This window comes from Haliotis rubra, unplaced genomic scaffold (assembly GCF_003918875.1).
Source record: "Haliotis rubra isolate DU_JTF1 unplaced genomic scaffold, ASM391887v1 Scf4, whole genome shotgun sequence".
In the NCBI taxonomy this organism is placed as follows: domain Eukaryota; kingdom Metazoa; phylum Mollusca; class Gastropoda; order Lepetellida; family Haliotidae; genus Haliotis; species Haliotis rubra.
Genome location: NW_025767079.1, coordinates 3,895,333 through 3,912,302, shown reverse-complemented (window position 1 = coordinate 3,912,302; position 16,970 = coordinate 3,895,333). Strand labels below are relative to the sequence as shown.

General features: G+C 40.0%; 1 protein-coding gene across 1 annotated transcript in view; it reads left to right on the top strand.

Annotated features, from left to right (window-relative positions):
• The window catches only part of LOC124287254 (neprilysin-like), an 82,602-nt gene extending 65,684 nt beyond the window's left edge, over nucleotides 1–16,918 (top strand). Inside the window, exons 10-22 of the mRNA XM_046723750.1 lie at nucleotides 222–315; nucleotides 1,128–1,256; nucleotides 1,521–1,619; nucleotides 2,713–2,790; nucleotides 3,732–3,835; nucleotides 4,987–5,045; nucleotides 5,586–5,637; nucleotides 6,625–6,692; nucleotides 7,071–7,201; nucleotides 7,610–7,675; nucleotides 8,041–8,139; nucleotides 8,650–8,726; nucleotides 9,579–16,918. Coding sequence (XP_046579706.1) covers nucleotides 222–315; nucleotides 1,128–1,256; nucleotides 1,521–1,619; nucleotides 2,713–2,790; nucleotides 3,732–3,835; nucleotides 4,987–5,045; nucleotides 5,586–5,637; nucleotides 6,625–6,692; nucleotides 7,071–7,201; nucleotides 7,610–7,675; nucleotides 8,041–8,139; nucleotides 8,650–8,726; nucleotides 9,579–9,678 — 1,156 coding nt within the window. The 3' untranslated portion in view covers nucleotides 9,679–16,918. The remainder of the gene's footprint in view (nucleotides 1–221; nucleotides 316–1,127; nucleotides 1,257–1,520; nucleotides 1,620–2,712; nucleotides 2,791–3,731; nucleotides 3,836–4,986; nucleotides 5,046–5,585; nucleotides 5,638–6,624; nucleotides 6,693–7,070; nucleotides 7,202–7,609; nucleotides 7,676–8,040; nucleotides 8,140–8,649; nucleotides 8,727–9,578) is intronic.
• The last annotated feature ends 52 nt before the right edge of the window (nucleotides 16,919–16,970 follow it).

The window sequence follows — 16,970 nt, the reverse complement described above, 5'->3', positions numbered from 1 at the left end:
CTAGGATATTGCTAAAAGTGGCGTAAAACCATACTCACTCACTCACTCTTACGACAAGCATGTGTTGCTATAGATCAATTCTAACCCGGATTTTCACGGGTCCAAATTGTAACTCCCAGCTTGTGTTATTATAAACATAATCTTCGCATTAAAATTAGGATTATGGTTAATATTTAGTTTAATTTGATTACCATTTATTGTGCATTTTAATTTTTTTGCAGGACACTAGCCAACTACATTGTATGGCGTATAATGATGAACCGAGCTCACAATCTGAACGAGAAATACCGCGATTTCTTCCAGGAGTATGACGAGGTAAGTTTGCCATTGAACTGATGCTTTGAAACGCTAATTTACATCATTCGTTACAGCAAAGTTCTACCATTAAGTTTTGGCCCAAAGTTTGATTGAAAACTGCCTATTCTCTGAAAACATACACCCGTGAAGGTCCGGGTTAGAACTGATCTTCAGTAACCCATGCTTGTCGTAAGAAACGACTAACGGGATCGGGTGGTCAGGCTGGCTGATTTGGTTGACACAAGTCATCGGTTCCCAATTGCGCAAATCGATGCTCATGGTGTTGATCACTGGACTGTTTGGTCCAGACTCGATTATTTACAGACCGCCGCCATATAGCTGGATTATTGCTGAGTGCGGCGTAAAACTAAACTCACTCACTCTGAAAACATACATTTTTGATGGAAGCAAAGAACTCCATTAAACTGAAAGAAGCCCCAGTGAGGTGTCAGATTCACATTTACGAAATCTAGACTTACTTAATTAACGGCATTTGCAGTAGTGTAAGGGTTGGGTGGAAAGGGAAATATTGTGGTTCATGGACTACTTTTCGGGAGAGTTTTTATTTCTTGCTAAAAAATATTTGGATCACAACTATAGTTTAACTTCCACACAGAATTAACACTACAGTCGCTTCTTCAGGGGGCGGTGGGGTAGCCTAGTGGTTAAAGCGTACGCCCGTCACGCCGAAGACCCGAGTTCGACACCCCACATGAGTACAATGTGTGAAGCCCATTTCTGGTGTCCCCTGCGGTGATATTGCTGTAATATTGCTAAAAGCAGCGTATAACCATACTTACTTACTCACTCACTCACTCACTATTCCACAGGTCATCTATGGAACGTCGACGTCGAGGGCGCGGTTCCGTACTTGTGCAGCTTATGTTGTCAACAACGTTGGCCGGGCTGTGGGCAGGATGTTCGTGGATGCCACATTCGACGAAGCATCCAAAACGAACGTCAGTAATACCCATTGCCCATGGAAACAGGCGTTTTCAAACCGTTTAAAATTAATTTATACGTCAATTTATCGTGTTTACAACCATTCAATCGAATGCCTTGATTTGTTGATAATAACACTCAGTGTCTAAGCTCATTTTATCTGTTGTGTGGGAGGATTTAAAGACAGGGTTATGCCAAAGCTTTCCGCGAACGGGAAATGATTGAATTAAAACTTCCTGTCTCAGTGTTTATACAATTATTTCGAATAAATCTGTCTTCAGGCGGACGAGATGATTACTAACCTGCGAGCCTCCTTCAAATCATTACTCGACGAACTCGACTGGATGGATGGTGCTACCAAGGCCGTAGCCAGAGACAAGGTCAGAATAGGACAAATTGATCAATGTATCTCCTCTTCCGATGTCATGTCTTTACAGATAATACCGTATATCCTCTGTCAAAGATTGTCGTTTCGAACAGGCGTCTCTCAGTGTAAAGGTCCACAGTCTAATTTGCACTTCCCGTCGTTGTCAAGGATGTAACCTGAGACAAATTCAAAGGGTATCACATCTGTATTTTCTTCTCTCATGTTCTCAAGGATAATACCGTATTTTTTCTATCAAAGATAGTCGTTTCGAACAGGCGTCTCTTAAAGTTAATCTCCACAGTCAGATTTCCATTTCCTGTCGTTGTCAAGGACATAGCCAGAGACAAGATCAGAGGATACCATCCCATCTGTATCTTCTTCTCCCATTCAATGTTTCTTTAAAGCTAATACCGTATTTACCCCCTTAATGATAGTCATCGCGTCGCACCTAAAGGCTTGGAGACTAGATGTTACACGTTGCCTTACTGCATTGGAATTATTTTTTTCAAATAAATACCAGCATAACATCTTAACGAAACGAACAATTAATTGAGTAAATATCAAATTGCGCCATTTGCTTTTGTTACCCAAATGGCGGCTCGATTGCTGCCCTTTAACATCTGGTTATTAAAGTTTCAACTATTCTGCAAACCTCTGTTCAAGTAGTTTTTCAAAGATCGGACGAACTTTTATTCTCAGCGAATGAATACACCAAAGGATTTTACGGCTTGTTTATTTTGGTTGACATGACAACGATAACATGTATCACTACGCACAATACAAGCATATGATATCGACAAGTTTATGTTGTTAATTTTGGTGCATTAATTCTTAAAAGGGATAATCAATGTGAAATTGATAAATAGAATTCACCAGGAGGAATTCTATTTGTAATAGATATAATTATGATGGGCTTGGGGAATACCTGTGCTCCTTGGTCCAGGCATGCGACGTGTAGAGTTATGTCCCTTTTCTGTCAGACATCACTGTTCGCGGGTTCGAAACCCAGGAAATAACAATTCTGAAAATAAAAGGAATAATTAAAACAATTTTAAAGGGTTGGAACTAAAGTGTTTTGGGTGATGAGACGTTTTTTTCTGTTTTAGGCAGATGCCATTAATCCCAAGATTGGCTATCCCAATGATATATTGAACAACACACTTCTCAATATGCTCTATGAAAATGTAAGTATATTCAAGTCACCATACATCGACTGTCTATTAAGTTGGAATACTAAACTTCAGACACAGTAATAACGGCACACATGCACCAGAGACACATGATTATACACTGATAACCGGAAGTTAGACATGACCAAGTATATTGCGTGATAAAATAGACAGATATTGTTTGAGACAGATGATTCTTTCAGTCAGTGCAGCAGAACATACAAATTAGTTTCTTAAAGCAAAAAACATATTTTGTTACCTACAACAACCACTAAGTATACCACCCCCAGCTAAGTGAGCCCAACTCGTCTTATCCGTGAAGGTCCGGGTTAGAATAAAAAAAATTTGATCTTCAGTAACCCATGCTTGTCGTAAGAGGCGACTAACGGGGTCGGGTGGTCAGGTTCGCTGACTTGGTTGACACATGTCATCGGTTTCCAATGGCGCAGATCGATGCTCATGCTGTTGATCACTGGATTGTCTGGTCCAGACTCGATTATTTACAGACCGCCGCCATATAGCTGGAATATTGCTGAGTGCGGCGTAAAACTAAACTCACTCACTCACCCAACTCCTCCACTCTTAGCACATGCCATACCACTTCTTTTGAACTTACATCCAATTTAAAAACTCGAGCGTTATGTCACTGTACACTGTTAGAACAAATACATGAGACTGGATTTTTTACATAAATGCAAGACCATGTATACGCAGACCTTAATGTTTTAGTGACTGGGAATTTCTTTTTAAAAATACGACGAAAAACAGATATCAGCATTGAAATACTGGCATGCGCGCCTTATGAATATTTCACAGAATCCAGTGTACTGTTGAAAGGCATCTAGACTATCACTTAACAGGACGCCCGGCGTACCAAAAAACGGGGTTGGCATCCTCCGAAATGGTCGTCCCTGTTAAATGTGAGTCCAGTGATATGTGAAACCCCTGTGTTCCAGAACACATACGATCCACTGAAGTATTTTGAGAACGTCCTACAGAACATTCAGCGGTCAACGATCAATAATCTGAAGACACTACGACAAAGGGTGGACAGAAATGTGTATGTATTGTGTCCGTGTGTTCCTTGCCCATCGTCGGTGGGGTAGTCTAGTGGATAATGCGTTCGCTCGTCACGTCGATTCCCCACATGGGTACAATGTTTGAGGTACAATGTTTGTTTCCCCGTCGTGATATTGCTGGAAAATTGCTAAAACTCACTCACTCCTTGTTCATCGACGTCATCGTTCAAGAATACCAATAATACCATCCAAACCAACCCCAACCGCCGTTCTCGTCATTTTCAGTACCTTGTTACCAAAGCAGTAAGGCCCCGGTCTTAACGGAGAGCTAGGATCTGATATGTACAGGATCTGCAAGTAACCTAAATTTTTTTAAAATGCCCTCTCGGTAGAGGACATACGGTATGGTGGATGGTGATGCTGTACGTTTGTTGGTTATAGCCGCACTGCTGTATTCAAGTTGTATGGAGAGTCTGTAAATAATCGCGACTCCGGCAAACAATGCAGTGATTGAGCATCGATCTGCAGTTCTGTAACATGTTATCGATCACGTCACCGAGCCTGACCATCCACCTCGTACGACAAACATGGCCTGGGTGATGTTGTACAAAACAGCGTTAGGACTAAGACTGTCCTTGGTCTATGTTAATGTGCAGGAGTTAAGATCACCTTAACGCCAAGATTGATTTGTACAACTGCACTCAGAAACCGTATTGTCATCCGGGTTTTGACAGGTTATGACTGTTGCCAGTGAGAAATGTTTTAAGAGGATTTTAAGCAATATTCCAGCAATATCACGGCGGGGTACACATGAAATTGGCTTCACACAATTTACCCATGTGGGGAATAAACCCGGGTGATGGGAGTGACGAGCGAACGCTTTAACCACTAGCCTCTGTACCGACCCTTTCAGTATGCGTAACCACATTTCAGTATTACGCTGATTTGTCCTAAATGCAGACTTCTAAAGTGCAATAACATTTTCAAAAAGAATCAGTTTCACGACAACACGGCTTTTTTTACAACCACAACGTTATAGCCAAGCTATGACGAATGCATATACTGATCTTTAGATAATGAGCCACGTCGGAAGAGAAAAGATGAACTAAAGAATTTCGGACCCAGATATATTGCATGCAGTGATGGATACAACACGTGTCCATGATTAATGTCGCTGGTGATGTCGTTGCAGGTGGACCACAGCGCCGTCAACGGTCAACGCCTACTACAACTCGCTCACAAACCAGATCAGTAAGTGATTCGTTGAAGCGCTAGTAATAGATACCATGAGATTTGGCGTGGAAGAGTTTGGCTGATGTAAAAGTTCTTGCATACCTTTATCAGCGCAATTGTGTTTGTTTGTTTGTTTGATGTTTAACGCCACACTCAGCAATATTCCAACTATTTGACCTAGGTCTGTGAATAATGGAATCTGGAACTGCCACTCTAGTGACTAACGTGATTAGCATCGATGTACGATGATGTCTAACAACCAGGGCGGTGGGGTAGCCTAGTGGTTAAAGCGTTGGCTCGTCACGCCGAAGACCCGGGTTCGAATCCCCACATGGGTACAATGTGTGAAGCCCATTTCTGGTGTCCCCCGCCGTGATGTTGCTGGAATATTGCTAAAAGCGGCGTAAAACTAAATTCAGTCAGTCAGTCAGTCTAACCACCAAGTCAGCCAACCTGACATCACGATCCCATCAGTCGCTTCTTACGAGACGAGTTCTAGCCGACATCGTGAGCATCTTCACGGGTAGCGTGAAAGTGACATGTACGGTTTTGTTTCAGTGTTTCCTGCAGGGATCTTACAACCACCATTCTACAGCAAGACCTACCACAAGTAAGTGTTGTATTACTTATTCACGCAATAAAATCCGTGAAGAGAATCATGATAAAAGCGCTACGATACGTGGGACAGTGTGCACGATAATTTCAAATCATGTTCCAGGTGAGCATATAATCCAAGCTTACGAGAAACGGGTGGGTGACAGCGACAGTGCAGTCTCATCTTATCGACAGGGTATCGACAGGGTACACGATCACTCAGGGGTGACATATTTCGAACAGCGTCTCTTCCCATAGGAGATATCGATGTTTGTATGTTTGTCTGTTTGTTGGTTGGTTTGTTGTTTTACGCCGCACTCAGCAACATTCCAGCAATATGACGGCGGTCTGTAAATAATTGGGTCTGGGCCAGACAATCTGGTGATTAACATCATAAGCATCGATCTAGGACAACTCACAACAAATGTTGCTTCATCTCAAATCACGTGTTGGGAGATTTTGTATATTGTATATTAGCTCTGAATATATGTATATCAGCCTTAAGCTTGCGGAATGCCAAGGGATATAGTATTCACGGGAGAATCAAGAATGTCTATGTTTGCAAAGTCACAGGCGGATCCAGAGGGGTGTGCAGGGGTGCGCACCCCTTCCCCCCAATGTTCTGAAAGTTAAATGACCATTGGAACTCGGGTGAAAATGAAGTGTGACACCCCCAATAGTGTGCACCCCCACCCCCAAGCTGAATCCGCCCCTCAAAGTACATTGTGATTGTACATGAAGACGTTCACACTGTCTCGAGCTCCTTGTGTAACCAGTAGTCCAGTCATCGACGAATATGCCGTGCAGAGCTGTGTCCCCTTGCCGATCCGGTTTATATCCCAGATCTCATTTGTCAGAAAGTCAATGACATGAGAATGCAAACTTGAACGTGATTCTGCACACCAATAATAACTCACATGGGTTGTTTTTGATATTATGTTACATGTGATAAGACTGGGGAATGCTGTTGGTTTCATGTTGACGTATTGGTTCATTCTTTAAGGTCCCTGAACTACGGAGGTATAGGTGTGGTGATCGGCCATGAGATTACCCACGGTTTCGACGACAGAGGTAAGACCATTATAACTTAAGTCATAACACATCACTTCGCTATTATTTATCAGGACGGTAGGGTAGCGTAGTGGTTAAAGCGTTTGCTCGTCAAGGGTTCAAAACCCCAAATGGGTCAAATGGGTGAAATCTACTATTTCCTGTTCATTCACTCATTCATTCATTCATTCATTCATTTACGCCGCTTTTGGCAATATTCCCGCAATCTGTGACACCAAAAATGGGCTTCACACAATGTACCCATGTGGGGAATCGAACCCGGGTCTTTGGCGTGACAAGCGAACACTTTAACCTTTACACTCCCCGACTGCCTCAGTGGTTCAACAGTTAGTGAGTTAGCTTGTTATACAGTTTGCACACCTACATTTCCAACAACAGGGCGCCAATACGACAAGAACGGTAACTTAGTCCAGTGGTGGAGTGACGACGCCATCGGCAAGTTCAAGTCCAAGTCCCAGTGTATCATAGACCAATATTCCCAGTATTCAGTGCCAGAGGCGGACATGAAGGCAAGTGGAGTCATTGTGACATGCCAAGTCAACATTTCATAGAGTTGGTAACTGATCGATTGAAGCTTGAACCAGAGACGACAAAGCTGTTAATAAATATATTGCAACATGAATTGAGCTTATAACCGCGGTTTCTATTTCTAGGTCAATATTTATAAGGCTAAGGCCAAAGTTATATTGGGCTTTACTTAGGAACGTCTTAAGGCATGTTCAGTTGCCCGGGGGCTGTGCAAAGGCAGGCATAAAGCCACGGGGGTATTTAGATAAGAAAACCTTTTATTAATTCACGTCAGAATGTAAATTCCGGGCGGTTGGGAGACGGCTTGATGGTATTCTTGACAGTGATCACATCGTTTGCTCACCGATAATTCAATCATTCTATGATTTATTTTTATTTGAACATTTCAGATAAACGGAATTAATACCCAGGGTGAAAACATTGCCGATAATGGCGGAGTTAAACAAAGTTACAGAGTAAGTACTATGACTGGTATTGGAAGATTGTAGTAGCCCATTATTTTACCTCCGCTTCGGTGTCTTTTACCAATTGAGCATGCGAAACGCACCTGTTCATATATGTCGTGGAGTGGTGAAGATTTTATGCGGAAAATGTCTTTGTGAAACTGTGTGCTCATTCTCCACTGGCCAAAAATATACTGATAAATGTTCACGATACCTTACTTTTGTGGATCAGTATAGATTATTGTGAAAATATTGCATACGATCTGCAGGGTTTTATGTTCCAAATTAGACTCAAAATTGGTAGATTTACTAAATTGTGAAATCACACATGCCCCTGTTATTACTATGCCACGAAACATTATTTCTCTGTGATTTAGGCGTACCGGAAGTGGGTAGAGGAGCAGGGCAAGGAGGAGCAATTACTTCCGGGTCTCAAGTACAACAACAATCAGCTGTTCTTCATCAGCTTCGCACAGGTGAGCCACTTGTCAGCGAATAAACTGTTCTTTACATGAAGAAGCAATTGCGTCAGCGAATAGAAACGAGTCTTTACCATGTGAGTCACTTGTGTCAGCAAATATACTAAAGGCGAGAAACTTGTGTCAGAGAATAGACTGTTCTTTTCCAAAAGAAACTTGTGTCAGCGAAAAGAAACAGTTCTTTTCAAGGTGAGACATTTGTCATCGAGAAAACCGTTCTTTACCATGTGAGTTCCTTGTGTAAGCGAATAGGCAGCTCTTTGTCATGTGTGTCACTTGTGTCAAACAATATGCTGTTGGTTTTTAAAATAATCTCTTGTGGCAGCGAAAAAACACTCGTTGCTAAAGAGACGTAATTCAGTCCCTCACTTGGCCAAATTGCGTTCGCTTGTCGCAAAAGACTCGACCCGATTTTCTCAGCTTACACATTTAGCTGAATGGATCGCATTCAGAGTTGTTTTGTTGTTCATGAAGTTTAATTTGCTGACTTAGTGCCCTTTTCCCTAGATCTGGTGCTCTAACATGAGGCGAGAGAACGCGATCAACCGGATCCTTACGGGTGTTCACAGCCCAGGTAGATTCAGGTAATGTCTGTTGTCCATTATTTACCAATCTACAATTCTTACTTTCAGGGGCGGTGGGGTAGCCCGATGGTTAAAGCGTGCACTCGCCACGTTGAACACCCGGGTTCTACTCCCCATATGGGTAGAATGTGTGAAGCCCATTTTTGGTGTCCTCCGCCGGGATATTGCTGGAATATTGCTAAACGGCATAAAACCATACTCACTGACTCTTACTTCCACAATATGTGTGTTTGCGTGCGTGAGTGCGTGCGTTTGGTGTGTTTTTATGTGTACACTCCCCGTCTTGGTCCGCCAGTGCTTTTACAATCTTTACTAACCAGAGCTTCAGATAAGATTTAGCTCATGTGGGTACTGTACCCACTGTATTTTTTGGGAGTGGGTATTATGAATGTTGAGTGGGTATTTCAATTTCCGTTACCCACTGCTTTCAAATATGTGCGTATTTCAGTCATTTCACTCACCTAAGTATTACGTCATTGAGTAAGTTTACTAAGCAGGTATGTTCTGTCTCATGTCATACCTAATCAAAACCAACTTAAATATAATGGAAATTATTTCATAAAAAATCACTCATCCTATACTGACAGTACAACACTTGTCCTATACTAACAGTACAACTTGATAGCAATCGATGTCTTTTTCATTACGCAAGCGATTTTTATAAATATACTCCGTACGCATTTGTTTTAAACTTTTTGCGTATCTAACATTTTAAATGCGTAAATGGTACGCAACGATTATTTTTTTCAATGCTTAATTGGAAATTTTCTATGCGTATTTACCCGGATACGCAGCTTCTCTGGGCCTCTGAATCGTTAATGCAGATTAACATTTTTGTATTCCTTATTGCAGAGTTATCGGCACTATGCAGAACTCACAGGACTTTAGTGATGCCTTCAGCTGTGCCCGAACGTCGTACATGAACCCCGAGAAGAAGTGTCATGTCTGGTAGAGTCTCAGGCTGGCTGACCGCTTCCTGGACATACACGTGCAGGGAAAACACTTTACCTCATGCAGGTGTTGATGTCAGGTGTCAGTGGTTTTAACGCGCAGGTGAACGTGACAGGTGTCATTATTACCTTGTGGAGGTGTTAAAGACAGGTGTCATTGTTACCACGTGGAGGTGTTAGTGACAGTTGTTGTTTTGACCTCATGCATGTGATATTGACAGGTGTCATTGTTACCTCGAGGTGATAGTGACAGGTGTCATTGTTACCTCGAGGGGTTGGTGACAGGTGTTATTGTTACCTTGTGGAGGTGTTAGTGACAGGTGTCGTTTTAACCTCATGCAGGTGATATTGACAGGTGTCATTGTTACCTCGAGGTGTTGGTGACAGGTGTTATTGTTACCTCTTGAATGTGTTTGTGACAGATGTCGTTTTAACCTCATGCAGGTGATACTGACAGGTGTCATATATACTTTGTGGAGGCGGTAGTGACAGGTGTCATTGTGACCTCGTGGAGGTGACAGGTGTCATGGATTCCTCGAGCAAGTGATATTGGCAGGTGTCACTGTGACCACGTGTAGTGACAGTGGCAGTTGTCATTGTTACCTTATGCCGGTAATGGTGACAGGTGTCACTGTTACCTTGTGCAGGGGTTACAGTGACATATATCATGTTACCTCTTGCAGATGTTGATGACAGGTGTTTTTGCTACGTTGTGGAGGTGTTGGTGATAGTTGTCACTGTGATCATATGCAGGTAACAGTGACAGGTGTCATTTTCCCTCGTTGCAGGTGACATTGACAAGTGTCATTGTGATCTCATGCAACGATAGTGACAGTTGTCATTGTTTCCTGCAGATTACAACTGACAGATGTCACTACGACCTCTTACAGGTGGCAATAATAGGTGTCATTGTCACCTAATGCAGGTTTGTAATCTAGTTTTGATGATTCTGTTAACAGTTGAAGTAATCATTGAATATGAAGCTTCACTGACATTACAATCAGAATCAAGGTATTCTGATGGAAAACAGCGTGCTCGCCTTTCAAAATGAGCTGTTTAGATGCATAGAACTTGAAAACAACTCTGAAATCAATTACCATAATATACTCATATCTTTGGGATGCTCACAAAAGTCAATTAATGCTGTGTCTATTTATTAAGATAATTACTTTATACACTGAAAGCCCACAATAAAAGTGTTTATAAATATTTATCCAGGTGTCCATGAAACCAGACATAATCAAAGGTTTCTGTGAAAGAACTAATTGAATGTTCTATTTGTAAATAGATAATATGTACATTGTTTAATTCAAAATGTACAAATATGTAAATATCACTGAATCTTTTAAATTTTATCTTCATGAAAGATAGTTTTCAGTTGAGTAATTATTTATTCATTCTGTGGTTGTATCATTGTCATTGTTTTTACACATAATGTTCATGGCGAAGTCTGGTTTTCGGCAGGTGAAAAAGAAGTCAAAGTAAACTGAGGCTCAGTATTATTCGTTACACTGCTATTATATACAGTATACAGTATAGCAGTGTAACGAATAATACTGAGCCCAGGTCCCTCATTCTCGAAACGTTCGTAGCCCTAAGAATTCTTAACTTTGATCGTAGCTAATGTGTTAAGATTGGGCTTAAGCAGTTCGTAGGGCTACGAACGTTTCGAGAATAGCTAGCCAGGTTTACTTAGACCAGTGAAAAAGTCACGGAAGTCAAGTGGGCCCTGCTCACTTCATGTGAAATCCTATATAATATTGAAGCAATGTGTTGAGCTTAATAAAAAAGCTCATAAAAGTATTTCACTTTTTTCGAGAGGCAAATGGAAATGGACGGTTTACAATGAAATATTGGGAGGGTAGGAAATGTAAACTTTCCAAATAATGACAAGGATTAGGGTAAGGTCATTAATTTCTGCACATAATTCGATCAAAACACAAGGTAACCCCTTGTAACAAACGACAGGTCCCTAATGAATCCACATTCATGTTTTGACATGGTTTTCCACATTTGTATGCAAACTGCAGTTTCGAAACAAATTACTGTTTGCTTTGCTTGAAAACTCATCTTGTTACCGCGAATATATACATGATCAGGAGATCCAAATTCTTGACCATTTCGTGCAGCATTTTCTGAAACTATCACACCATTTAGATTACTCCTCAGTGGTCGCCAACAGCTGTTAAATATACGTGCTAAACAGTGACTTCCGCCCTTGAACAGTATCACTGTTAAAATACCCGACATGTTGCCAGTGTCAACCCCAGAGGAATAACAGATTTATTTCATTATTTTAAATATACATTGTTATATAATTCTTTTTTTACTCTTCTGGCATTTCATTTTTGTGAATGATGGAAATATTCTTGGTGAATCAAAATGCCAAACATATGCGCTAAACCGATATGTTTGCTACAGGTGAAGAGCAAATTAAGCTTATTTTTTAAGTTGGGTTATTGTTTTAAGACTCCCCATAAATAAAGCAAATCCAACCCCAATACACAGTGTAGCTGAACAGATAACATTCTGTATATACTCTCGATGCATGTATTCGATATACTTCTCATGCAAAACAGATATATGTTTCCCATGTTTAATAAATGTTCATATTTGCTGAACAAAAACACGATTGTATTCTCATATATCATTAATGTTCATGTACAATAAACGTCTGTATTCTCATATACCTTTCATATCCGTACGCTTGTTAAGCAATAACAGCTATATTCCCATATACTATCAGTGTCCATAAACAATATACGGCAGTTTTCCCATATACCATTAACGTCCATATCCTGCTTATACTCAAGTGCTGTATTCTCGTATACTACAAATGCCCATATCATGATTTATAATGTACATCTGTATCACCACATGATTTATGTCCATATTCCGCTCATTTAAGAAGCATAATATAAATAAATATATTCCCATATGTTATTAATTTCTATATTTAAACAGTAAGAAATATTATAATAATTCTCATATACACATAATGTCCACATCTCTTTGAACTATAATAATGTTTGTATTCTCGTTGTATCTCCGCGAAATGATTTTGCCATTTCATGCTGGTTTCATATTTTACTACCCACTATCCTAGTTTCATACTATTAACATAAAACTCAAGGTCACTGGAGCTTTATGTAACACCATTCGCAGGTTTGCGCAACAGACTGCAAGTGCAAAATGTCATACCTTAACCTAAGGGACGTCACTCCTGCTAGATAACACGGACCTAACTTTCGGTCCCACACAAATTGTTCAGACAGATTCCCTTTTATAGGAATGAGACGTCGGTATGTCCAACTGTAGTTCAGCTGTATGAATAACGCGTTAACTTGCCCCCCTCGTGATCTAACCAGGGTCCCGTTCCACAAAGCGGTCTTAAGGCGATCGAAACCTTACGATGATTATAGAGCTGAGATGACTTTGCGGGACTGGCGTCTGGCATCGTTTCACGAAGCGTCTTAACACTAAGACTATCGTACCTCCCATAAAAAACACAGCCTTCGTCTCAGCACGAAGATCGCTTTGAGAATATGGCTATGCTACTTTGTAATGACTACTTTTTAGAGAGGGACAATAATGAATTCCATATTTATCAATATAAACGATTACAATATGCATAGCTGGTAGAAATCTGAGGGCCTGATTTCCCATGTATCATTGTTTTCTGTTTGTTAAAGGAATATATTATTCCACCTTGTACATACTGTATTAATAATGTCAGAGAAAATACATTTAAATAAAGTTTTAGGACGACCTTTTTTTCATTTTGTCAAAGTTTCAGTGAAATAAGCCTCGTTTATCTGGACACTGTAACTCTGTATGTTTAGTCAGTTAAAACATGTTTTATTCACAAAGTGAAAAGGGTCGGGGACGAGTTCTTGCAACTTATATAATTCCTCTCAACGAATATTTACAATAACAAAATTTCAGCTCTGTATACCCACGCTTAGTTAACCGGACACATGCTAATCAGGACGCTTCATCTTCGAACAGTATCAACCAAACGAACTACGTTATCGTGCATTACATAATACATATGCTCCTTTTTCACTAACATGCTTTTGAACTTCCTGTTGTAAACACGTCACATCAAAAAGCCCTCCGAAATTCGCCGAAAAAAAGTTACCTCTCTTTGTCGTGTCAGAACCCGATAATTCCAGGTTCCCCCAGTCTAAGTAAACTTAGGCTCAGTATTATTTGTTACACTGCTATGCTGAGTCTAACAAACCCTAGTGGAATAATACTGATCCTAAGTTTACTTAGACTGAGGTTCCCCTTGATTGTGTTTCTTGGTTTATAAGCGTTACATACCAGTCATGCTCGCAAAATACGTCTGCATGCTGCTTCAGTTTCCTCAATCCCAATCAGATCTGTTGTTTGAATCAAAGTAGCATGTGAAACGGAACCTTAACATGGCACGTGATAAAACTGAAAACTTGAAAGTGAACGCGACTTTAAACCCACCTCACACAATCACTTTTGAGTTTTCGATGTATCTTTCTATTCTTGTTAAACAGGCATATTTACATGTATTTTCTTCATTCGGTACGTGTTGCTAAAACTGTTTTCCAATCAACTGGTAGTCACCATTTGCAGTTGTTTAATGCCTTTGTTTGATTTGAAATGTCTGACTGAAGATTCACGTTACTTGATGCAAATGTATCATAATTATTATTATAAAAGAGGCTATTTATCAGTTGTACACGTACATATCATTATCGCATAGTTTGTCTCGGTACAGTGAAACTTTATTAACTCGAAGCCCATGGGTCTGTCGAGTACATATTTCGACTCAAGTACATATCAGATATCACATCTTGGCTCTTAAATCTTTTGGTGGCTCCACAAAATTACATAATCTGAAACGATATGTTGGAGTTCGAGTTCGAGATAGTCTTCGAGTGATCATTCAAAGCTTATTCTCCCAATGAACCTTGCAATCGTTTAGAGTCACTGTTTTTGTACTGCAAATATGTCTTAAGTGGAATTTCTATCACTAGTGCCGTGTGCAGAAAGGAAATACATTGTGACGTGTGAAGGTCACGTGTTTTCTAAGATCTTCCAGTCTTTGGATAACGCCCGATGACTTCCTTTTATGAAGTTTCACTGTAGTGTTTTGTTTGATTAGTGTCTTTGTATTATCGTGTAATTTGTTGGCGAATTCATTAACATTGTACAGGGAAATATACCAATGATTGATGAAAACGCACACGATATTTTAGCACAAAGAACGGACGGTCAAGGGGAGGGCCAACCAACGTCTGTACGATTAGGACGTACTTTTTATACTGTATTATCTTCAATTCGTACAACGTACATTACAAATATTATACTAAATATCATTGCAATGTTTCTCATCTCAAACTTCAACCAGCATGATTATGGGCGGGCGAAAAAATATAATGTTTTTCACGAATTGTGTAACTTATTTTAACAACTTTTAGAATTAAGATAAGTTTATTTAATTTATGATGTAGATCGAGTTTCTTTGTAATTTAACTTTTGAACTATTTTAATTACGAATGTGCACGGTTATTTTCTTTATCACATAGGGGCATTACTTCCACAGGGATGGTGAAAAAATTGATATAAACGATTCATATCGGGCGGGAGGATGGGAAACATGGAAAACATATATGCACAGTCTAAAAGGGACGTTTTATGTAATGCCTCAATACTGTTCAGGAAGTATGTCCTCGTTTGAAGCATAATATATGTGTCAGTTCTACTGGACTTGACATCTGCCTCACACAGGATGGGGTGGGTTCGATGAACGCAGCACAAGGGTTTCGAAAGTCAGGTCGCAACAATCGCCCTTAATCAATCGTGCCAGGATCCGCTTATCGTGTATTCGTCACGGTTAAGATTTTTTTTCATTTGTTAGCACCACACCAGAAAAAGAGATAATTTTCCATTTTCCTTTGCTCATGCGGATTTTGTGCAAGGTTTTCAGTACGTTTCTTACAAGAACACATTTCAGAGTGACAAAATGGTCTTAAATACATGTACCAAATGGCGTCCTTCAACTGTACAGGTCGTGTCTTTGAATCCCAGTCATGACCCTTGTCCTTGAAGTCCCCCCTCCGAGCAGGACAGGCATTGTAATATAACTGAAATATTGAGGCGACCTTTCTCTTTTTGTATACTGAGTGCGAAAATTGATTCATTCTTGCTCAAACATCACAAAGAGTGAAAGACATGCATCTTGATTTAAATATACTGATGGAAAGAAATAAGGGAACGTACAAGTTTCGCAATAAAATGGATATCTGCGTTAACTCAGGATTCATACCAAATTTCATTCACGTTTCCATATTTTAGCTCTCTATTTCATGTAACACCACCATCATACAATTTACATATGAAAACAATGTATGCTTCAAGGCATGTCGCCAATTTGAAGCAGTCAATCGTTTAAAGGTGCATGACTACAGTTACTGGCCATAAATAGTTTATATACAAGTTTGTTTCCATGAGTTTCAAAAATACTTTCACGAAGTATCAAAATAAATCTACACAAAGTAATTTGTTTCGTTGGATATTGCACAAAAACACTGCACGCTCAATATCTATTTGCAAGACCTTTTCTAAAGTAGTACCTGAAGGCTTAGAAAAGCAAGCCAATGAAATCCTGATGCATAGTGTGATCAAACAAGCACAATTTGGGGACCTTTCTCCCCAAGTATTTATCGAATTTACCAGTGACAAATCCGGGTTAGGATGGGTCTTCAACAACCAGTGCTAGCCGTAAGAGGCGACTAACGGAATCGGGTGGCCAGGCTCGCTGACTTGGTTGACACATGTCATCGTATCCCAATTTCGTGGATCGATGCTCATAATGTTAATCACTGGATTGTCTGGTCTGCCTAGATTAGTTACAGACTGCTGTCATGTAGCTGGAACATTGCTGCGTTAAACAAAATATCATGAGAAAGTTGGTTCCCTTTGTAGCCGTTCTCTTTTTTCTCGCTGTCAGTATATCTCTGAATTAGGAAGTCATTTGACTTCCTGTCACGTCACAACAGTTTCTTGTATGTCAGTACATAATGTCCATGTTGTTTCCCCTTTTATTTTGAAACAAATTATTTCAGCTCACAATAATTTTGTCATTTCGTTTTTACCTTTGATACATAAAAACTTCATATATCTTAATGGAATCTATATTTGTCATTGTAAATACTTCATGTAACTGTGATAATAATAAATTTAGTTTCATTATACATTGATGCATTGTTTTGATGTTGAATTGTGAACACTCCAAATATTCTATCAGGGCAGT